At 49.9% G+C, this 24,632-nt stretch overlaps 1 protein-coding gene across 2 annotated transcripts; it reads right to left on the reverse strand.

Annotated features, from left to right (window-relative positions):
• Positions 1 to 24,521, reverse strand: DCAKD (dephospho-CoA kinase domain containing). Of its 2 annotated transcripts, none has more exons than XM_033091076.1 (5): positions 24,249 to 24,521; positions 7,352 to 7,560; positions 6,739 to 6,942; positions 3,357 to 3,444; positions 1 to 330 (listed from the first exon to the last, which is right to left on the reverse strand). In XM_033091076.1, the coding sequence occupies exons 2-5, from the start codon at positions 7,461 to 7,463 to the stop codon at positions 39 to 41; spliced, it is 696 nt and encodes a 231-aa protein (XP_032946967.1). In that variant the 5' UTR covers positions 7,464 to 7,560; positions 24,249 to 24,521; the 3' UTR covers positions 1 to 38. The 2 variants fall into 2 exon arrangements, with proteins under 2 accessions (XP_032946967.1, XP_032946966.1); XM_033091075.1 differs by lacking the exon at positions 24,249 to 24,521 and adding an exon at positions 17,439 to 17,585.
• Positions 24,522 to 24,632: the final 111 nt, after the last annotated feature.

Raw genomic sequence — 24,632 nt, forward strand, 5'->3', positions numbered from 1 at the left:
GCGGCAGCGGCCTGGGGCTTCCTGCCTTGGCGCGCCCACTAGGGGGAAGGCAGGAGGTAGCGGGTGAGCAGGTAGAGGAGGCTGGCAATGCCAGCCAGACCTGTGAGGACCCCGAGCCTCAGTGGCAGGTACTCCAGGGAGCGCTCCAGCTCCGCATGCAGGAGAATGACCTGGCGTTTGGTGATGCTCCACTCCCCCGAGTTGTCTAGCACGTGGCGGGCCATGCGGGCCTTGTCCTTCAGGGGCAGCTGCGCATTGATCCGGGCCTCTGCGTCCTCGCGGTTCAGGTTGTTCCGCCGCATCAGCCGCGCCAGCTGTGTGTCGCGGTCGCTAAGGACAGGGCCAAAGGGCTGCTCAGGCATGTGGGCCCCAGCCTCCCTCCCACCAGGAAGTTACAGGGTTGGGCGGCCCCTTCCCTTGAATGTAGTGCCACAGCCAGGGAGGGAGGCTGGCCCAACCTCAGCCCACTCTGGGAAGGCCCTGGTAGCAGGATGGGCTATCTAAGCCCCTTGATAGCAACAAAGGGGAAAGGCTGCATCAGCTGCTCGCTGCCATTGGGCGTCTCTGCTTTGCCACTAGGCTGAGAAGTCCCAGCTCTAACATGGGAGGATTTGATCGCCTGGAATCGGCTACATCCCGGATCCCTGGATGGATGACCTTTACTGTAAGGCCTGTGCCTGCAAGCTAAACGCTTCCTGCTCTTCCCCTGGGGGCCCAGGCCTGCTGCATCAAAAATAGCTTCCTGGGTCACCACAAAGACCCCTCCCCTTGCTGCCCCACCCCCACCTCTGCACGTTTAGGGCAAAAGGACTGCTGAGATGGTGGTTACTGTGCTTGATGCCGCTGATGAAGAGGGACGGGCAAGCCCCAAGGTGCTTCCATACGAGCAAGGACTTGAGAATGGACCCCCTAGCGCTTGGGGCAGGCCCAGCACTGCAGATCAAGCCCAAGACTCCTAGTCTCCCACAGGAAATTCAAAGGAGACCTCTTTGGCCCACTCTGATATGACCACCTGGCTCCTTCCTCGGGAAATTCCCTGGCCTGCCTGTGGCTACACATGAACTGCCCGGCTCTTCTCTGGAATGGGGTCACCTCTAACACCCCTCGAGCTCCTTGACTACCTAAGCCCCTCAATGGGAACACGGGGAAGGGCTGCAGCAGCGGCTTTCTGCCCTCAGGGGCCTCACTGCTTTGCCACTAGGCCCGAGATTTCCCAGTCATCAGATGGGACAATTTGATCCTCCAGTTTAGTCCTCTCGTAGGTGTGGCCTAGACCAGAGGGCCTCCTGGGATGTGAAGACAGAACTTTCAAGGACAGACATAACCCGAATGCTAGCCAGTTCACTTCCAATGCCATTCAGAACAGAATGCTGCCGAAAATCGTTTCTGGGAGGATGATCTGGGGAGACCTTACAGAAGGGATGGTATTAGTAACAACCCTGGAAAGTAAGTAGGACTTCTGATTTCCTTTGTTATGGGGGCAGTGTACTCTCAAGGTCATGGAGCCAATGGCTGAGAACAAGGACTATATCCAGCCTTAGTATGGGATCGCGCAAGTCTGGGGTTGGGAAAATCAGGGTGAGAGAATGGAGATGGCTTAGGGCCACCTGAGAGCACCTCCTTCTCAAGGTGTGGCCTAGACCACAAGACCTCCTGGAATGTGAAGGCAGAACTCTCCGCCAGCCCTTCCTGGGGTTCAGAAATAGTCCTGTGTGATTAGTTTAAGAATTGATGCTATTTAGGTTACTGGGGTTTTTACCAAACACTTAGTCCTCAATTGACACATTCCTTAAAACTGTGAATTATCATGTTTTGGTAAATGCCCACAACAAACACGCCAGGGGTAGTGTGACAGTTAAGGAATCCACGAGGGGAGCCTTATTGTTGTAAAGGGCAGATCCTTCTTATGAAAAGCAAATAATCACTCATTCATACCTCTGGCACCTCTCATGAGTCCTACACCCGTATGTGCTGAAAGTGGGGCATGAACAGCACTCAGGACTCTGGCAAAGTTCCTCTGGCTGGTGAGTGGGGCTGGAGAATCTCCTGGAGAACAGGCAGAATCAAAGCCCCACTTACCTGCCAGGAGCCATAGCTAGCTCTACTCTTAGCAAAGAGACCAACCTCAAAGGAATGCACAGGAGGAGGAAGGTGGCAAGGGTAGGCGGGGAGTCATCTGGGGACTGCAGATGCAACCGGCCCCTTTCTGTTTTCTCACCTACACTCAAGATCCTTTTGGTTTTTGGATCCCTTGGTACAAAGTTTCAATGGGATTGACTCCAGGCAAAGAGAATTCCAAGTCTTCATGGAGTTTGCTTGGCCTCAGTTGATAGTCTTTCACAAACAGGTAACAGAGAACCCAGAGGGGTTGCAGGTTTACACAGGGAGACACGGGCGCATATGGTTGCTGTGAAGATGCCTGAGTCCCTACACCGGCCTCAGCGGATTCAGATTGGCTGTTCCATGACAGCCCACGGTGGGGAGCCGGGGGGCGGGGGGGAGGGCAGGGTGATGCTGAGGGCACCGAGTACTCCAGACCCCACCTCCAGTGTGTCAGGAACCTCCCACACATTAGTCTCTTGAGAGCCACCCTGTGCTCAAAATACCCGCAGAGCCAAGTGCCCACCTCTGTATCTGCTGCACTTGTGGGCGGCATCTAGGAAGTGTCTGCGGGCCGAGACACTCATCTATTCTCTCACCCCACTGAGACTATGACTCATTTTCTCTGACAGTTTGATCCTCCTCTGTTTGCCAAACCTCAATTCTGGTTTGTTTCATATCCTGGGGGATTCTGAGAACAACGCTCCCTCCTTAGCTGGGCTCTGACAGTTCCCTCCCGGCAACTTTCTGTCCATAGGTGTTGCCAGTGGGAGACCCTGGACAAATCCTGTAAAACCCCCTAACCCCCTTGAGATTTTTCTTCTGTAACTCAGAAGTATCAACTAATGCCCTCCCTCCTGTTGAAAGGTAAACTGAGTGAAGTAATAAACGTGGGAGCTGTTTGGAAAGTTGAGAAGTGCTGGAGGAGGGAAAACAGATTGAGTGAGTAACAATATGGTAGCCCAGGGCAGGGCCTCGCATCTGAAGTGCCTCCAACAGCCAGCAGGGGGAGCCCTTCCCAAGCACTAGAGACGCCTGGGGGTCATCCCTTCCCACACCTACTACCTGGGGACACACTGCGTCAGGCACAGAGGTCGGTTTCTATAGGCTCTGGGCACTGCTACCCCCAACCCCTGCTCCTCCTGGCAGGGCTTGGGGACAGGGCACAGTGGTGTGGGCCATTTCTCATGTATATGCCTCACTCCAGTGCTCCTCCTTTCCAGCCTCGGTCAGGCCAGGCCAGGCCACACACTCACCAGTATACCACCACTGTGTGCTTCATGTACTTGAGAAGTTTCTTGGTCTCGAACAGCAGGGGAATATCCAGAATCACATAGCGGTATCCTGGGGGAAAGCCGGGAAAGCCACAAGGTCAATTTTACCAGCACGCACTGAGGACTATGTGTTAGGTGTGGCGACAGAGTTGAAGCCATTGGCTCCTACTAGTGAGAGGGCCCCAGCAGAGGGGAAGCCCTTCCAAGGACAGGCATAACCTGAAAGCTGGCCAGTTCCAGTGCCATTCGGAACAGAATGCTGCAGAGTCATTTTTGACTGGATGAGCAGGTAAGACCTTGTAGCAGGGATGGCATTTGTACTGGCCTTACAAAGCAGGTAGGAACTTCTAATACTTGAAAGTGAGTGGGTGGAAGTGAGGGTTGCAAGAATGGGGAAGAGCAAAGTACAAGGAGCAGTGAGGTCCTACTGCTCTGGCTGACGTGCAGGCCCTGAGCAGTATAAGGCGAAACTGATGAGGTGGTCAGGGCAGGCACGGAAGTGTTGGGTTCACCTCGACCTTGAACCCAAAGAGTTATTTCTGAGCAGGGAAATGACACAGCCAGAACTGTAGGAGACTGGGGAAGTTTCCCTGCAAGACTCCTACGGGGGCAGCAGCAGCAGCCCCAACAGGAAAGAAGCTGCTTCGCACGGTCAGAAGCGGACCACTAGACTGAGACTACAGGGACAGGTCTGGGGGTGCTGGGGTGTAATGACTGATACTAAGTAACTAACTCCAGTGGGGTGAAAGGCATCGGCTGGCTCTTCCACGGCAAGCCCAGGCCAGTCACGGGCGGCACCCTCCCCAGCCGTGAGTGGGCACATCCCCAGGCTGCCTGTCCAGAAACACCAGGGGCTCCAAACTCCCAGTTCTCTTTAAGCCAGTGACCCCTGTGTAGATGTAATAAAGCTGGCAGGGGCCCAGGAGCAGTGAGGGGAAAGGATAGGTGCCCCTGCGGGCTTGGATGGTGTCCTACTGCAAATACTTCCAACCATAGAACCAGACACGTATCACACCAATTCCAAGGGTGTCCCGGAGAAACTGGCACTCCAGGTGATGCAGTAACGGGGTGACAACCCAAACGGCTGGGTTTCCTATTCTCCGGGACCTGCTGCCCAGAAAGCCTTCGGTTTAATGAGAGGTTAAGACAATGGGTTCTGACGACCCCCCTGGGTTTGTAGCCCCCCACTTTCCCACCATGTGACTTTGGGCCCCTTGAGAAACCTCATCTGTGTAAATGAGTGAGAAGGCTGCCTACTTCGCAGGAAGAATTAAATGAGCGAAGTCATGCAGACCACACAGCACCCCGCCACCCAGCCCCTCAGTAAGTGCGTGGTCCACAAGTGATGGTTATTATTACTACTGTTCCCTGAGGAAGGAGCCTGGCAGTGCTGGCTCCCCCGCTCCCCTCCCCTCCCAACCAGAACAGGAGCCAAGACCAGATCCTCTCTGGGCCTCTTATCTCTCTTTCCTGCTCCACTCTCATCCCTTCCTCTCCCCTCCCTGTCCTTTCTCCTTGGCCCCTCTCGGGAGCTCATGGCCAACTCTTTGGTTCACTGGCAAAGGGCTATTCAGCTGTCGCATCCCTCCTGCTTGATAAGCTCTGCAAACTATCCTGACTCTATTAAGACATCCGTCTGCCTGCACAGAGACCTCCCAACAGCTGGTGATCTTATCTGACGTTCGATTATACCAACTCTGACAGTTGTATTTGTTATAGTCATCAGGGAAAAACTGGGACTGTGGAAGCCACAGCTGTCGTCCCCATTTTTCACCTTATCGAGCTGAAAAGAGCTTTCTGGCTTTTATTTAAGTGGTGGTGGTTGGGGAGAGGGAGACTGGGTGGATGACACCGCGGGAGAACTTTGGAGCGAGTGATATTATCCAACGCTTACTTTCAGAAGGGGAAAGCCATTGTCACCTCAAAGCCCTGCAGATGTACTTGCAACTGGCCTGGGAGCAAATGCAAAAGGGCAGGAATGACAGACAGAAGGCTTCGCTCCTGGGTGTGGGGCAGGAGGAGTGTGGGGTCCTGGCAGAGACACAAGAAGCAGGACAAAGGCAGAAAGAGTCCAGAGACTCTCCTGGGAGTCCTGTGGCAGGGTGCTGAGATGCAGAACAAAACTGGTCCAGCAGGGAGGATGCCCGGGCCAGCTCCCCCTCTGGACAGAGCCCATGGGAGGGGGAGGGGGGCTCAACATCATGGATGTCTGTCAAGTCAGCCCTTTCTTTCTGAATTAAGGGGGATGGGCGTAGGCGAGGTTCCCCTCTTTGTGCAAGAGAACTTGACGCCTGAGAGAATACGGGGTTTGGCCATGATCACAGTGCAAAAGCTGGAAGAAAACCTACAAGGCTCCCCCAAATCTCCAGGAAGGGAAGTCTCAGCATCATGACTGACAATGGGGAGGTAAGCAGCCAGGCCTTCAGCTTGGAGGCCCAGGCTGGCGGCCACACGTGCTGAAGGCTGCAGGGGCCCTAGGCGAGCCTGTCGCCTACTCCCAAGCCACTGCTCTCTGCTCTCCCACTTCTCCTGGTGACTGACCCCATCCAGGACAGTGATTATTAGGTCACCCCTGCCCAACACTGTCCTAAAGAACAGGGCTTGCACTGTGGCACGTGGCCGGGGAAAGGGTGCTGACAGCTGCAACAGAAGGTTCTTGCCAACTGACCACAGAGCGCTGCGTTTCACACACTCTCCCCTTCTTTCAGTCCTGCACATGCCAGCCTAACTCTCTCCACTGAGCCCTAGCCCCAAAGGATTATCCTCTTAGAACCCTCGGCCACCTGCCACCTGCCAGGTCATCCTGGACCCGCCCTAACTTCCTGTCTGCAAGCTTACTTTCCCAGGCGGCTTAAGACCAGCACCAACGGGCTTCTGACTGTGGTTTCTACTGGTGTGATACGGACAGTCACTGGGGACTCTGTCTCCCTAACAGCTTTGCAAGGTTGACATGATCATCTGCATTATGCAGCTGAGGAAACGGCCGGAGCGGTTGGCTCACCTGACAGTCACACAGCTAGAAACTTCAACTCACATCTTATGAGCCCATCGTTCATCACCTACTATTACTCCCATCCCTGCTAGAAAAAACAACTTACTTCCTGGGGATCGTGGCTCAAAAGCCTCAAGTGTCTCCTCATTAAATTGTCACCCTCCTTAAGAGTTGAGGGTCATTTGCTTCTTTCCTCTGGGGCTGCTACAGGGCTCTGCATGGGGGAGGGGTCCCGGATGAACAGTGTGAACTCAGCAGCCAGCAGCCGGGATATCCAGCCCCCCCTACGCTGGCCAACTGTTCTGCAGAGAAGGGCCCTGGCCCTGGGTGGAGAGGGCTTTGCCCACCCGTCTCCCAGGCCCGGGGCCTTACCCCGGAGGAAGTACTTGAAGGTTTCCTTCATCATTTCCTTGCGGATCTCAGGGTGGGTGATGGTGTTGAGCAGATGCCGCCGGTCAGGCTGGTTAAAGATCAGGTCTCCCAGGACCTTGCGATTGATGTCGCCATTCTCCAGCAAGACCTCAGTGCCAAAGGCCTCCACGATGCGCCGGTGGGCGGGGTATCCCGGCTGGACCACTGGGACACGAGGAGGAGGCGGGGTTACTCTCCGGAGCCTCCAGGCCAGCTGAGGACCCCACATGACTCAAGGCAAAATGATGGGGAGACCCAGGGGTGCTTCTTTCAGTGGAAGCACAAAGGAAACGAGGGGAAGGGAAAGTAGTTAATGGAGCCAGGAGAGTGCACAGAATCCCTCCTGTTGGTCATGGGGTGCAGTGAAGGGGAGGGGAGACTTCTCAGGAGCAGGAGGGGTAAAGCGGGAAGGACAGACATGGTGCAGGGAGCGGGACATCAGCCTGGGCTGACAGGAAAGCCGTCCCCTCCTCTGAGGCCTTGGAAGGCCTTATGAACAGGTGAGGGGGCTGGAGGAAGAGAGGCGCCCAGGGGAGCCGCCCTGGCCCGTCCCGCGGCCGCCCCTCCCACTCACCATGGCGGGCGATGACGTCCACGTCAATCACCGCACACCCCAGCTGCTGGAACACCTGGATCACCGAGCTCTTGCCGGAGGCAATGCCCCCTGTCAGGCCCACCAAGAACATCTTCCCAGGGACACTACCGACCCAGAAGTCGAACAATCACCGGAGTAGGGCAAGCTCAGCCGCCTGGGATGGGCCGCAGCGGGAATGCCAGAAGGATCTGCGTGTTGGATGAGAGCAGGCCTGATCAGTGCTGGGACAGGGGAGCAAGGGAAGGAAAGGGAGACACAGCCTGGCCGGGCAGTCAAGTCCTGAGCTTGGGGAGCTCTCAGAAAACTCTTTCAGGAAAGACCTCCAGTATTCTTTCAAAAACACTCGTAAATAAGGCAAACTAACACAGTCCAAATTTAGCAAAGTGCTGAGCAGGCAGAACAAGGTCAGGTGTTGCTAAGCAGAAAGTGCTTTGTGGAGGCGGCAGTCCCCAATGCAGGCACACTTCCAGGAGGAAGGGGACACCTGTCCCTCTGGGTGAACCCCAGGCACATTCCAGACGCCCACAGAAGCTCCACTGGGCCCTGGTCTCCACCTTCTAGTCTGGGCCACTAGCACGAGCATGAGGACTGCCTCGGTGGCTAGTCTGCACCAAGAAGAGTAATCCCTCCTCCTCAAGTAAGAAGTGGCTCAGACGGGGTCTCAGCGGCAAGCAGTGGCTTGATGGCCACTAAGTCTGAGGCTGAAAGAAGATGGGTCTTGCCAAGAAGGAATGTGAGGAAAGGATGACAGGCGTGGGGAGGGATTAACTTAGAGCTTGGCGTTGTGGTTTGTGGCTCTCTCAGACCGAGCAGCAGTGCAGTAGAGGTTAGGAGCATGGACTTCCTCAAATTCAGTTCCTTACTTACATGCTGTGCAACCTTGGGCAAGGCACTTACCTCTCTGAACCTGTTTTCACATCCATAAACAGGATGACAGAACTTGCCTCATGAGGCTGTTGTGCAGGCTAAATGAGAAAACACATGTAAAGCCCTTGGTCCCCTGCCTGATACGTAGGTAATGCCCAGTACAGGAAGCGAGGGGGGTAATGTGGAGTGGAAGGTAGGGGTTACAGTCAGACACAGGGGGCACAGAAAGATAAAAAGACCTTCATGATGTTACGTCCCCATTCCTGCAACCTCAGACTGTCTCCCAATAGGTTTTTTAAAAAGTCATGTCGCGTTATCTGGAGGAAGCAGGGTTAGCAGGTCTTGAACTTTGTTCCCAGACTGGAAGAAATTAAGTCAAAGAGCAGGTCTCTCCATCCATCCTTCAGCGTCAAATCATGTCTCCATGACCTTGAAATCTATCACAGGACTTTTGTGTTGTTGTTAAACAGCAGATTTCTGTCCTAATTACACTTTGCTTGAGCTTATACTGAAATGAGTTGGCTCCCCTGAGGATACATCAAATGACAGGGCAGGTAGGTGACTGTTCAGATGTAGGCTGGGTGGATGGGTGGCAGGGAGACCAATCTAGAAGCTTCAATATGCCCAGGCTCATCCTCACCCAGGGGAGCCAGGGGCGGAGAGAGAAAACTAGCCACCAGTGTCGTCATCCGAATGGAGAGACCTAACTAAATTATTAAACCATTTCTCCTCGATTTCTCTGAGACTATACTCATCCCCAGGTCGTGTGCCCTCTAGCTTACAAAAAGAGGAATTAAGGACAGGGTTCAGTTGTCAAAAAAAAAAAAAAAAAAGAAGTTTGTCCACTCAGCTGACGTTTCAAATGAAAAAATCCAGCATCAGCATTTTTAATTCCAACCATTTTTAATTCCAACTCTGTCCTGTTGTGTCTAAAGCATTGAGTCTGCTTCTCTTCTGTTGAAGACCAATCTGGAACAATGGGAGTAGGACTTGAGAACAGACCATGGACGAAAGAAAGGGTAAGGGCCTGTTCTCCACAGGGCCCTGACCTCTCAATGTGAAAAGCAAGCCACTGTCACCTGCCACCCAACTTTGCCCGAGTTGACTGAAAGGCCATGGGGCTGAGATCTCAACCCCTGCCCACCCACAGGGACAGCACCCTCCTGAGACCTACTGAGTCAGAATCCTGGGCATGGAGGTGCCCAGGAAATTCTGCTGCGTAACAGGGTTCGGGGTCGACAGCAACTCTTCACTTATAGTGGCAGAGTGGGAGGGCCAGAGAGGAAGGGACTTGCCAGGGCCACAGCCGTTAGTGGACTGTGGATGGAATTCAGGGCCCCCAACTCTGAGTCTAGACCCCTGCCTTACTGTACTCAGGGAATGAAAATGAATTTACCGTTAGACTAGGACAAAATAAGGACGGTGAATCTGTCTGCAGGCAAATCAATTCAGAGTCAAAGAAAAATGATTTCTTGATGATCATATTGGTGTTTTCCATTGGTGGCACAGGGGCGGAATCTTACAGACAACAGCCAGGGCACAGATGTAAATTCCAGGCTCAGCTCTGTCTCGGGCTCCCGAGGTAGCCTAATGAATATCTTCCCTTCTCTGTGCCTTGTATGACCATCTGCGGAAACAACCACCAGCTGCTTGGCTTCCATCAGGAAGGCCAAAGGGATGGAGGAACGCAGTCCAGGGAGGCCCCGGGCCCCTGGCTTAAAGGGGCTGGACAAACAACAGCTGTTCCCATCCAGCAAGTCCCTCCATAACTCATTCTTTCACTAACTGCTGACTGAGCTCCTCTGGGCTTTGTAGCACGATGCCAAGGATCTCTCCGGCAACCAAAAGAAAACACAGGTCTTGCCCCTCAGGAAAACTGGAGAGACAGACAGTAACAAATGAAACTCACTGACAGGTGAGCAAGCATAGTCACGTGGTATTACCCTGGGTCCGGGGGTGGGATGGGGTGGGGTGTGTGTGTGTGTGTGTGTGTGTGTGTGTGTGTGGTGTGCACCCACTCACAGATCTGCTCACAAATCTGCCCAGTGCAGCAAGCAAGAGCCCCCCGTCCCCTCAAGACTTAGGAAGAAGGAAACAAAGGCTTCGGTTCCAAGCTGCCTTTAAGTCCCATTCAAACCTATCCCGCAGCCCCTCCCCAGGCACCCAGGGAAAAGTGACCACATTTGATAACCTGTGTTCATGACCCTCTTCCTGCTCGGACTCAAAAGTCATCATTCTCCAGAATGTGCTCGTTTCCTCTCATTCCACTGCCATTTACACAGAAGCAGCGGGAACCTCCCAGCAACACCTAAGCCTGGCTCTGGTCTGAATTCCCCATGAAACTTTAGAAAAGGTGCAGAAACCCAGGCTCCACCCCAGCCCACTGAATCTGAATCTTGGGTGCGACGTCGCCAACCAGGTACCAGAACCACGGCTAACATGGCAGGTTGGGGGCTGGCGGTGGAGCTCTGAGCTCTGCCACAAAACTGCCCGTGTGACTGCAGAAAGCCTTCTCACCGCCAGAGCGGTAAGTCTGGGGTACGCTGAGCCCTAGACGCCTGCCTCTCGCTGAGCCTTGGTCTCCACACCTGTGAATGAGGGGACTGGACTTCCAGTGCCAACATCAGCCTCAGGTCCCGGGGAAGGCTGTGAGCCACACTGGTGCTTTCTTCCTCTGAAAGCGCTCTTCCCAGAGCAGTCAGCAAATGCTCCCGGGGTAACCAAAGAATGACGTGACCTTTGGTGGCAAAGCTGTTCACAGAGCTGGCTTGGCAGAACGACGACAAGTCCCACACTCACAGAGGAAAGCTAATGCCCGGTGCAAGAGGAATGGAAGCTGGATTCCAGAAAGTAATCCCCGGCCTGGAATCCATCAGCCAAGGGGGTACAACAATCCCGGGATCCACATCCAATCCTCTCTTTCCCCCCCATTCTCCATGTCCATGGAAAGGCAGCAGGTTGTAAAGCAAAGGTCAGAATTAGAGTCAGAGCGGTGGCATCTGCTGCCTGGGACCTGATTCTACCGTGCTCCATCAACGGTGGGCCCTCTCACCGAGCCGCTCCAAACTGCCTTTCCGTTTTTACCTCTTGGGCCCCTATAACCCAGAGCAGACAAAGAAAATCCTTTCAGGGAAGGATAGTCTTAGACTCTCCTCCTGCAGTGTTTCTTAGCGAACGCCGAGTGGGCTGCTGCACAGGCCTCCAGACAAAAAGCCCCACTGCCGCACGCTGTCTGTGAAGTTCTGGCTCCACCAGACCCACCCTGCTACCCTAAGCCACCGGCACCTTGTGCCCAGACCCCTGCAATAGCCTTGTGACCTGACCCTCTAGTCCCTGCCTTGCTTCTCCCAAGGCAGCCAGGGTCATGGCTTAAAGGACATCTGATCATGTCACTTCTCTGCTTAAAACCTCCACTGCATTCTTCCCCGTCCTCCTAGCCGCTCACAGGAGCTAGGCCCTGTGTCACCTGCCCATTGTCGACCCCTCCACCTCCTGTCACTCCTCGTCCATGTCTGTGCTCACCACACACCTGCCTTCTGCCCCTGAACACGCAGGCTCTTTCCTTCCTTCCAGCCTCCCTGTATGCTATTCCCCCTGCCCACCACACGCGGCATCGGGCTGACTTCTCTGGATTTATTTCACGTTCATTCCTTCAACCGGTCAGGCACCAAGCACTGTTCAAGACAAGAGTGCCTGCCCCCACGAAGCTTATACTCCACTGCAGGAGGCAGGCGTGGGTAGGGACGCAACCAATAAGCTCATGACGTGTGTGGTGGTGCTAAGTAGGGGAGGGGATCAAGGGCAGCGGGGGACAGTGCCAGGTGGGTACTAGACTTATCGGGGGGATCACTTCATAAATTACATAAAGGTCTAGCCACTACGCTGTATACCTGAAACTAATACAGTAACACTGATGTCAACTATAATTGAGGGAAAAAAAAGCAATGGGGTCATTGTTTTAACTGAGGGACCACGGAGGTCTCTGAGAGGACCTGAAAGCAGCAAGGAAGCGAGTCACGGCGACTTTCTTCCACCCCACAACTCAAATCAGGCCCCCAACATCTCTCACCCTCTGTTTCCTTTCCTTTCCTTGTACCCATTGTGCTTTGTACTTTTTGTGAAGATTTTCAATGTGTTTGATAAAATAAGCTCCATAAGGCCAAGAGCCACGTCCAGTTTGCACCCCTTTGTCTCCAGCATCTAGAATAGTGACCAATGTCTGTCTGTCGCTTACCAAGTGAATGATATTGGTCAAGTTTCTTAACCTTTCTTTGACTCAGTTTCTTCATCTGTAAAATGGAGCTAATGGCACCTACTCTCAGTTGCTGGGAAGAGTACGTGTAAAGTACTTAGAATACTGCCTGGTACACACTAAGCACTCAATCAGTGTTCCTATTATTTATGAGACAGTGTTTGATAACTGTTTATAGAATGAATGACTGCATGATTCCATGATCAGGGAAGGGGAGGGGAAATACTTGGGGTCACATTCTCCTATCAGTGGCAAAGGGGAGCCTGGAACAACTTCCCAGCTGCTCCTTTTTCCATTAGAACATGCTGCTTGCTGCTAGTAAATCCCTCCTGGAAAAAAAATGGAAACAAACAAAACACCCAAAGGGTTAAACAGAATAAGGAACTGATAGTTCCTTATTATTATATGTTCCTTATGAATGGACACTCTTTCCTCCCCTGGGAGAGCTCAGGACTTAAGTTAGAAGCAAACGCTATTGCTTTGCATCTCCCAAACAGCCCCAAACCTGCTTACACTGGGGCAGGACCTGGCCCCCTCATTAGCTGGCAGCTTGCATTCCTCCTCCTTTTGAAGCCTCTCAGGATTTCATACTGGGCACGGCTGACCGGCCAGGCACTACTCCTTTGAATTGCTCTCCAAAGGGGATGTATCCATTTTGCTCCAATGATCAATATAATCATTCATGAATACGAGTCATTCCCTGTCTTGGGACCCAATTATTTTCTTGTGGAAGCAGTGGTTGCAAAAATATATTGTTTTCCAGTTAACTAGTAAGTGCTATTTTTATCTATCGTTTCCCCACTCCTAATCTTTCATTATTGGTGAGAGGTCGCTGTTTAAACCTGAGTCGAAGTTCCCTTGTCTGCTCATTCTATTAAGTCGCCATCTCTTCCAGGCTGCCAATTACCTGAAGGGAGCCACAAGAGGAGGTGTTGGTAGTCAGTCTTCCTCTCCCTTCTCCCCTTGCCAACACCAAGGGAAGGGAGGGAACAGGTCTCTCTTCTTGAGTACTCTCCAAGCACAAACCATCACTCCAGGGAGCTTTTACGGGTGTGCTGGGAGGTTTTTGGACCAGACTACTATGCTAGCTAGCGTTTATGCAGAAAAAGGATCACAGGCAATGCCAACTCTCAGGGGCTTCGAAGTCATAGGGGCCTTGGCTGAGATCTCAGCTCTGTCCCTTAACTGGCTGTGTGGCCTCGGGCAATAAGCCAGCATTGTGGACTTCTGTTTTCTTGCATATAAAATGGGATTAATAATGACCACTCATACAGGGCTTGTCAGGATTAAAGGAGGTAAGTATGCCATGGTCACCTCATCTTCCCCAATTCAGTGTGACACGTCAGTTACTGTAGTCTACTCAATTTCCCTCAAGGGCACCTCCAACCTTTCAGTAACTCAGGCCAAAACCCTGGGTGTCCTCCTGGCTCCTCTCTCACAACCTTCATCCAATCTACCAGTGCCCCTGCCAGCTCTGCTTCCCACCTTCACAAGCAGACCCGATACCCCCTGGTCCATCTACCGCCATCGTCTAGTTCCTGGGTTACTGCAGTAGCCGCTCAGTGATTTCCTTGCTGCCACCTTTGCTCCAACAGTCTATCTGTAATAGAGCAGCTAAGCTAGTACGACCCTTTACAAACCCAAGTCCGATCATGTCACCCCTCTGCTCAAAATCCCCCAATGGCTCTCATCTCACTTAGAGTACAAGCCAAGTTCTTAGAGTCCTACAAGGGCTTCATGACAGACACGGGCATCTCCTGCCACTCTCTCCCGTGACTGCACCCCTCCTGACACACTGACAACCTTCCTGCCCTCTGACTGCTGAGCATACTCCTACCTTGGGCCTGTGGACATGCTGTTCCCTCCACATGGAAAGCTGTTCCCCCAGAGGGCTGCACGGCTCACTGCCTTCTCTGCCCCACTACTCCCTACCATAGACTGTGCTGAATATATAAAATAGCACCCCCAATTCACTCTCTATTCTCCTTTTGTTCTACTTTCTTTCTTCACAGCACTTAATCAATTTATCACCACCCAACATACTGAATATCTGTGTTAATTGTAATCTGACTCTCTCCCTAGAATCTGGGCATAGCTATATCCAAGGTGCTTAAAACAGGGCCTGAAAAAAGAAGGCCCTCCAAAGATATATTTGTTGAATGAATACATAAAGCATGCAGCAAAATGTCCAGCTCATGGGTAAGCAGAAACTCAACATTAACTATTTAAAATAAGAACATCTGTTCTAGAAAATCTACTACGAGAATCACAAAACCTTTTTCACATCACTTTCCACCCCCCAGTTTCCTGGACTGACAATATCTTGAGCTCACAGAAGAGGAAACTGAGCCAGAGTTTGTAGGAAGGTGAATTTCCCAGCAAGTGGGAACTAGAGTTTAAGAGGAGTCACCCATCGTTCGAATCCTCTCCATTTGTCAGGGACATCCTTGATCCCACCTGATCAGCACAACTCAATGAAGTAGGTTCTTTGATTTATTCCCATTCTAAAGGTGAGAAAATGGAAGTTAAAAGTTAGGTGTTTGCCCACAGTAGTTCCAGGTGGTCTTCAACACTGGAGAATGAGAAGCTCTGGGGGATGCGTAAAGATTTTCTAAGGGGCACAAAGTCACACTTTAAGAGGAGTACATTTCAATTCAGTTCTCTAGCTTCTCCTTAGGGAACAGATCAGCCATGGAACTTGCCTGCAGGCTCTCCTTTCCCAAGTCCCCCATCACACTCATCCATTTCCTAAGTTTCAAAAAAAGGCCTAATTACCCACTCATGCCAAATCCTACTAGGGTGCATTGTCCCACAGTGCAAAATACCCCCACAAGGCCCCACAAAGGGGCAATTCAAAATATTATTCATGCTCAGCATGTGACTGCCTATAGTGACTATGTAACAAATCCTGCTGAGTCAGGTGGTTTCCAAGCCTTTGCTTTCAATAAAGTTAAAGAAGGTCCTAAAGAAGTGTCAGCTGACAGGTCATCAATGATAGATTTCAATGATAGATCACTGTGATTTTTTGGCCTATCACCCAGAAGGTGTTCAAAGAATTCAGTAATACTGACACAACAAAATGCCTTCAATACCTGCATTTATTTACACGAACCAACTTTTTCAATGCTTACAGCCATGGGAAAAAAAGTTCTGCTCATTCTAACAAATACATACGGGTGCATACATTAACTGAAAACAAAAAGTTCCACTCCGCTAATTATGAGAAGCATTTCAAATAAAACTTTCCATGTTTAACAATTCTCAAAACTAGTAATATATTTATGTTGTTTTGATCAATTGTGTATTTTACTATTGTAAAAACTGAATACAAAGGAAAATGTTCTTTATTATGACAATTTTCAAAGATGTTTTAATTTTTTGTGTGTATTTTTGTTGCAGAGTAGTAGGGCGACAAACCAAAGGCTTTCAAGTATAAACTCTATTGAGGAGGCAATAAAGTAGAAATTTGAGTTGAAGAAGGAAAAATGAACGATGTAAAATTTCAACTGTTAAAAACTGATTCGTGTATTTTTTTCAAAGAATGAGGGAAATCAAATCACTATGGTATTTAAATTCCATTGCAGAATTAAATACCTGATGTAACAGTTTTATTTTCAAAATGTCAACATTTACAATTAACTACTAGAAACCATAGCCTTTGCAACTATTGAAACTTTCAGAGAAAAATTTTATCTACCTAAATATGTGTGAGTGGGTAGTTTTCAAAAAAAGAGCTGAGCTCACTGCTTCCCTGCCTTCAGCTATCAGCCCTAATCCTTTATCCTTAAGGCACAGGCACCAAGAGGCTCTGAACCCTTTAAACATATTATCCAGAACAGATTCAGACTGCTCAAGATAGATAGAAGAGTATTTGGTAGAAATTTAGGGCCCTGCTAAGAAAAAAACACCCCAACTGGCCTGTCCACTTTCTATTCATCAGCCAGCTCTCTCTCTCTAGCATTTCACCATTCCCACAGGCCTGTTTGCACCCCACCAAATCAGTTTGATTTATTCAGGTAAAATCAGCTCCCAAACCCCATATTCAAAGCCTTCTATTTTTTCAACTTTAGAATTAGAACTTAACGTCGAAGTTCATTCCAGTGATAATTTTCCCATAGGTAGTAGAGAGAGAACAATCTTTGAAAACTTCATAAGCAAATTCAACGCCAAAGGTGCCAACGCCTCCATTTGGGAAGCTGGGGAAGGAAGAGAAGCAGGCGGTCAGGCAGCCCTCTTTACACCCCAAGGCCTGGGGAGTCTTCACTAAAACTTTACAACCAGTCCAGCCTCCTGGGGAAGAGAAAAGCGGAGGGGAGCCTATCTGAAAAGCGAAGATAATCATTCGGGAAAACAGCAGGTATCCAGCACTTTTCCATTCACCCAGTGAGATGGGTTATCATTCTCATTTTTTTCAGATGAGCAAATTTAGAGTCGGAATGGTACCCAAATTCATACAACTGGAAACAGTAGAAGCTGGATTCAAAAATCAAACTTAGATCTGACCACAAAGTTCTAAAATGTAGTGGCTTTGGACGGAACCTGGGTTTGAATCCACAATTTCCGCCACTTTCTAGTTGAAAACCTTTCTCTACAGCTGTAAAACAGAGAAACCAACACCTTTCTGAGTAGGGTTGCTGTCAAAGCAATGAGCCATGGAAGTAAAAGCGTTTGATCCAGTGGCTGCTACACAGTACGTGCTCAATAAACTGTAACCAAGGCTTAAAAAAAAGGCGCGGACTCTACACCCCACCACGCAGCACGATTGGTGCGCCCAGAGCCTGGCCCAGCGTCGTGACACAGAACCTCGGGTGTGGACCCAACTCTCTAGGCCGCGTGGCTCGGACGCTGGAAAAAAACAAAGCAACCTCTGGTCGCCTCCATCCGCCCCTGCCACGCCCCTCTCTGGGACCCAGCTGCTCCCACCCGTCCGCGCGGCGCGGTACATACCCTGGGACGCTGACCCGGCCTGGGCCGCTACGCCGCCCAATCTCAGAAGCGCTTACTGGGTTGCTCCCGGCGGGCAGGCGGGGCTTCGGGAGCGCGCACACGCGGACCGGACGTCCGGTCAGCGGAAGGGGTGGGACTTGGTAAGGTGGGCGGGGCAAGGAGCAGCCCAAGAGCGGTGGAAAGGGTGGGGACCGCAGAGTAATTCCTCTCTAGGAGCCAGAGCCTTGCCACACTGGGGGTAAAAAACTGGTAGTCCTTGCCTCAAATTCAGGCCTGGCCATCATGGAGCTGTGCAGCCGCTGGCAATGGTAATGATAGCTAAGGTAGTTAACTGAGCACCCTTTACCTGCCAGGTCATAAGAGCATTCTGTAGGAATTATCTCATTGAATATTCACAATCCTTGAGGTGGATAGTCACCATGCCCATTCTGAGTAGCGTGATGAAATCTCACGCTGTACTGCTCCGTCCCATACAGGTAGCGAATCGTTCCTTTGTGCGGCGTACCCCCCACTACCCACCTGTAAGTTACGTAGCTGTCTGAGTTATCAGATCAACTGTCACAGTATCGCAGTGCTTTTGTTCAAGTAACCCTTATTTTACTTGACAATGACCCCAAAACACAAGAGAGTGATGCTGGCAATTCGGATATGCCAAAGAGAAGCTGTGAAGTGCTTCCTTTAAGTGAAAAGGTATGTATGTATAGGAAAAAACATAGTATATACAGGGTTTGGCACTAAACGTGGTTTCAGGCATCCACTGGGGCTCTTGGAAAGTATCCCCCATGGATAAGGGGGGCTGCTATATATAAAAGCACCTAATGACACTTCACATATAGTAGGTGGTCCTTAATGAACTCCTGCCCTGACTCCTTTCTCTCTCCCTAAACCGTACTTCCGCTCTCTGCTTCCTTCAAGACAAGAACTTTGTGTATCTTCACCATTAGTATCCCCAGTGCCTAGAACAGTGCCCAGCAGAGTCGGGATTCGATACATTGAGGAATGAAGTAATTCAATGTCTTTCTCTGATCACTCCAGTCCCTGAAAACTTTCTCCTTGACATCAATAACGCTGACCGCCATCACTCAGTAAATAGCATTGCATCTCATGACCAAAAGTGTCATTTGGTCCAAACACCCTTTCAGTGTTTGAATTGCCTCCACATCATGTCTCCTGTCTATACTTGGCCAGGTCTGGCGTAAGGGAACTCACTGTCTTTTGATACGCTTCATGTTGTCTTTGAAGTCCAGTCCTGGCAATTAAAAAGTTCTTCCTTAGATACTATTTCTTCTAGTTCTAATCCTTGGGGCCATGCAGAACAATTCTAATACCTATTCCGTAGAGCCAGATCTGATGGCCCAGTCTCCTTCCTGAATCAACTTACAGATAACCTAGGTTTGTGGTTCTCAATCTTTTCCCCACTCCAGACACATCAGAGGCATACCCAGACTCCCATCAGTAACCATCGCTGGCCATGGCAGTGATAGGGATAGGAACATGCCTGCGCTTCTTCCCAAATTATCAGGCTCTTCCTGGGGCATATGGTTAGGAAACCCCTGCAGAGGATCCTTTTCCCAGATACGACCTCACAGTATTGTGAGCTATTGGTATACTATTGGGGGCCTTGTCTTCTAAGTAGGCATCCTTGTGGTCCAATTTGCCAATGGCAGTTGCATCTCTGCTCTGGGATGGTCCCAGAGGGAAGGCTGACGGGCTGCTGTAAGGGCCTCCACCCAACCACCTCCTCAGAACTGAAGTTTCACCCTTGCGGTGTTGAGGTGATGCCAACAGGGGCTTTCTCAGCTCAAACACGTATCCTCCATTATTTGGGATGGCAATGAGAAACTTGGAGCTGGCTCTAGCTGCTTACACAGTCTCACTTCCTCCTGACAATGACCTGCATCTCAGTCACCTTTGTGTCCTTAAAATCTCGCACGATGCCTGGACTGTAGCACTGCTCCAACTTGTGTGTGCTGAACAACACTCTGAGTCTGGTAGAGATGACTCCTTTGACTCCTGGGTCTTTGACTCTTGGTTCTTAAAATTAAACTTACTTTCCTTGTTTATTTTAAATAAATATTAATGCGCAATTAAATTTATACCATACTTTACAAATACCATTAATATTTATCATTTATTAAACAGCTTCAAAAAATAACTTCCCATAGGTTGTCCCCAACTAGAAGATAAAGTCCAAACTCCTTGGCCTAAAACTTTAGGCCTTCTGTGAGCTGGCCCTGATCATCCATCCCTTCAGATGTGTCTCACCGTATGTTCCCCCTTGAGAAAAGCAAAGGAGGATGGTCATTTAGTTCTTGCACCAGACTTTGTGTTAAAATACCAGGTTCAAGTCTGAAAGTAGCAGTGAAACTTTGGGCAAATCATTGAACTTCCTGTTTTCTCATTGTAAAACAGGGTCTGATAAGACCGTTGATGGTAGGGATCAAACGAGATTGGGTGTTAGCACATTTTGTGAGCAATAAAGCACCGTGTGAACGTTAAGGGGTCCCTGCACTCTGTTCCTTTGTATCGTTTCCACACCCTGACGGCCTTATCTCTTTTTTCTCATCATTCACTCATTTACTCACTCATACATTAATTAATCCAAAAAATATTGAGGGCCTACTGTGTGCTGGCCCAAGAGATACAGAGATGAGGAAAATCCAATCTGTTCTCTGCCCTCATAGAACATAGGGTCATGCGGGGGAAAATGGTTGCAAACCAAATAATGGCACAAACAAAAGTAAAACTGTAGCTGTGGCTCAAGTTCAGGAGTGTGTCCGTAGGGATCTCAGAAACGATAATGGGGGGTTTCAGGTCTTAAGCTGCCTGCCTCCAAGCCAAGTTCAAAGTCTGCTTTCTCCAAGCCTTTTCTAACAATGCTGCCCCAAAAGCTTCATCCCTGCCCTGCCCCCAACTTCAGTTAACTTATCTACTGTATCTCGCTCATTTCATCATAGCCAGTCAGGCCCTGTTATTTTTTTTCAAGCGAGGCTGGTTTTTCCAATTTCACTGTAAGTACCTTCTGGGCAGGGAACGCCTACCACACTCTCTCTTAAATCCCGCCTCACCAAGCAGAAGGCTGGGCCCACTGTGCTGCAGGCTCATGTGTCAGGAGATGTCATAGGAAGGAAGGGTACCCTTCCTGAAAGTGAGCTCCAGGGGACAGGAAGCTGCCAAAGACCATCTCCCTATGCTTTAGTTCACGACTGAGCCCACCAGCCCTGTTCTTACTCAGAGGAGAAAAACTGTCTTCCCCAGGACAGTCAGTCTGCTCCCTAGAGTATGATCTTTCACCAGCAAAAATGCGATCCTCTCTCTCCCCAGCTAACAATCAGTAGCTCCTGAGTCTTCAGGATAAACCCCAAACACCCCATCATGGTCTGACTCCTGCCTCTCCAGCCTCAACTTCCAAAATGCTCCTCACACGCTAAGCCCAAGGCGCATCATCCTCATTGCAATACTTCAAAAGCACCCTACTCAGGCAGCTGGACTGTCGTACCTTCAGCTTAGGACGTCCACCCGTTTGTCTGCTTCCCCTATGAAAACTCAGCTCAGCCGTCTTTTCCTCCAGGACGCCTTTCTTCAGGTTGAGTCCCTCCTCTAGGCTCCTGCTACGTCCTGTGTTCCACCGCTCTCTCATGCATTGTTATGTAACTGTCAGTCTATGCACCCACCGACTCATGGAATGAACCCAGGACGGGGACGGTGTGGTTCTATCCCTGCTTTTCTAGTTCCTGTCAAAGAGCCTGACATGTCACTAGTGCTCCAGGGTGTTGAAAAATGAACCACAACCTGGCTCATGCCTTCCCAGGCCCATTAGAAGAAAAGGTATCTCTGACATGCTGCTGGGAGTACAGCAAGGGCCTTGATTTGTATAGACACCATGAGAAAGTTTTTGTCACAGTAGCAATGCTGACTTCCTGGGAAGGGAAATACAAATTTATTAGGTATTAACTGTCCCAGATACTTTACTAAGTGTTCTGTGTACACTGTCTCATTTTACAGAGAGGACACTGAGGCTCAGAGAGGAGAAGTGACTTGCCTAAGGCCACTCATTAGGTAAAAGCAGAGCCAGGATTTAGAACTCAGGGAGTCAGACTCTGAAGCATGTTCTCTTAACCACTATATTCTACTGTCCCCCGTAACCGCGAAGGGATAATGGCACTATGTACACTAGGAGCAAATTCCAGAACCTGTAGAACTTCACAGGCACATCTCTTGGTCACCCTCGGGGCCCTGCTGTACCCCACTACCTTCATATAACGCTCCTGCCAGAATGGGTGGGGAGGAAGAGCCAGCAGAGCTCGATGGGAGAATCCTACTATTCTAGTGTGATGAGGCGCTCAGAAAGCTGCAAATGTTTACCTTGGAAAAAATAAGAATTTTAGGGAACCATATATTAATTGTAGAATATGTAACAACCATCTAGAAGGACACAGGATTATGTTTCTACATGATCCCATAAGGCAGAACTTGGCCAACTTTCCACCAATGAGAGCTGTCGGAAAATGGAAGGCTGTCTCTTATGGGGGAGTGGGGAGGAGCAAATACAAGAACTCTTGGGTGGGCGGATGGCTCAGTTGGTTAGAGCACGAGCTCTGAACAACAGGGTTGCTGGTTCGATTCCCACATGGGCCCGTGAGCTGCGCCCTCCACAACTAGATTGAAGGACAACGACTTGGAGCTGATGGGCCCTGGAGAAACACACTGTTCCCCAATTAAAAAAAAACAAACAAACTTCTTGGAACCCCAAGAAAGCATCCATAGACCCAATTTAGGAAACTATATTGCACTGCTTTGGGTGATCATTCTGCATCAATGTGACTGTAAACTCAAAAGTAAACTTAGGCACTAAAATCACAAGCGCTTATTTAAAAAATGTGTCACATATACTCAATTTCTTTTTAAAACATAAAATTGCAATTTTATTAAAGAGAAATCATGGATCCTACAAAATCTAAGTGAGGATTCTAACTTGAAAACTCCTAATAGAGAGGGAATAAAAGCCTTTCAGGTCCTCTCTAACTCTGAGATTCTGAGGTGCTGGATTCCAGAACTTTGGGCTTGTACTTGTATTCTGAGCTTGGTTACTACAGTCATACAGCCTGCCTACTTCCCAGAAAAGGCTCTCCACTGAGCAAAAACTGCTCAGTTTGCTGTACAAAGCAAAGCAGATACTTAAGCTTTGAATTCCAAGAATGGCAGGGTCCATAGAAACCAGCACCTTCATTCCCTATAATTTCTTCCTTGTCATGTTTCATTAGCCTTCATTTAATCTCTGCATATCTGTGAGAAAAGAAAATATCGGGTTGGGAATTAGAATACCAGATGTGGGTTCTGGTTCTGCAACTAGGTATCACTGCGACTTTTTTTTTTTAATTCAATTTATTCGGGTGACAATGGTTAGTAAAATTACATAGGTTTCAAGTGTACAATTCTATAAAACATCATCTATATATCACATTGGGTGTTTATTTATTTATTTTGCAAGCACAATTTTCTTCAAGTCCCCTTCCCTATCTACTTCACAAGGTCACATGAGCTACAACAGGTGAAACACTTACAAAAGGTTTCACCTGCAGCTGCACATGAGACCTTGTGTTGACAGCAGTCTTGGCCCTGGAGACATGAGTGTAGGTGATGGCTCTTAGCCTGAGCTGGTGTCTCTGACTGCCTTCTAAAGTCAAGGATAAATGATTGGGGATTATTTGCTGATTTGGACATTTACTGCTGCTCTTGCCACTGATACAAAAAACGAAGAGTCGACTATATTTAGCTCTGTTCTATTTGTTTTGTTTGACTCAGTCAGATGGGGACTGTTTCTTACCGCACTGCGAGCTTCCCAAAGGCAAAGATCATTTCCCTTTTTGGCCAAGTTGCTCTCTGATGTTAAGAACTTGTCCTTCCCTCACCACCCACCACAACCCAACCAGAATGGGAAATCTCCCGGAATGGGAACCCTGTCTTTGGGCTCTCTCCTCAAAACTCAGATATGCTTGGGGTGGCCCATTGGCTCACTTGGTTAAGAGCGGGGTGCTGGTAGCACCAAGACTGCCAGTTTGATCCCTACATGAGCCTTCCTTAAAAACAAACAAACAAACAAACAAACACACAAGAAACCAACTCAGGTAGGATTACTCACTCACTGGGGTGAGACCCAAGGGATTGAAGCATTCAGTCGAGGCTAAAAAGAGACTAAGTGTTGCAATTACCTTCTAATAACTGATTTCCATGGGTATATGTAACAGACAATGGGACTTACGTAGCGCTAAAGAATTCAGAGGGCCTAAAAGCAGACAGATCCAGACTCGTATACTGACTTTGCCATTTATTAACTATGTGACTGTGCAATTTACCAACCAATCTGGGCCACATTTCTTCGTCTGTGAAAAACGGAAACAGCGCCCACGTTCCAGGCTTGTTGAGAGGATTAAATGAAAAATACGAAAAGCCTTACCACAGAGCCTGGTATATACATGCTCAATAATGAGTAACTGTGGAGGGCTGCTGTGGAGAATGAAAGGGAGAGTATGCGGAAGAGCTTCGTGGAGACCGGTACCGGAGGCCCCGAGCGTCAGGGCCTGACCGAGCAGTCAAGACTCCTGGCTCAGAATCAGTGCTCCGCACAGCACAATTCACCCCCTCTCGTGAGGCCTTGAATTACCAACCACCACGGGCCGCCCAGAGTTCCGAATGAGGAAAGGCGGCCAGTAGTCAACTGGGCTTTTTGAAGGAAAGCCTCTCAGCGAAGGCCCGACGCATTCAGGCTGCCGATGGGCAGCCCCACGGGCCTCAAGCCCTCTTACTTACCCAGGAGTGATAACGGTCCTTAACGGCAGCCAATAACGGCTCACCTGTGGCCCAAGCACTAGCAAGGGCAGGCTGAGGTCAAACCTTGGATTTTGGAGCCTCCACGCCCGAACCCTAAACTTGCATCGAACTACAATTCCCAGCATGCCACGCGGCCCGCCGGTCGCGGAGCGTCGGCCCCGCCAACTTTGGATCTCTCCTTTCCTCAAAGCGCGGCCGAATGCCCGGGACTTCCGAGTAATGCTGATCCCCCAACCTAGGACAGCCTCCCTTCATGATTTCTGGGTACTGTAGTGTACCTTGTTCCGGTTTCCCGGGAATGAGCCGCTCCTAGTTACGGCTCCCTTCGCCACAAAAACTACAAAACCCAGAATATAGCGCAAG

The sequence above is a fragment of the Rhinolophus ferrumequinum genome, chromosome 21, assembly GCF_004115265.2.
Source record: "Rhinolophus ferrumequinum isolate MPI-CBG mRhiFer1 chromosome 21, mRhiFer1_v1.p, whole genome shotgun sequence".
Lineage (NCBI taxonomy): Eukaryota > Metazoa > Chordata > Mammalia > Chiroptera > Rhinolophidae > Rhinolophus > Rhinolophus ferrumequinum.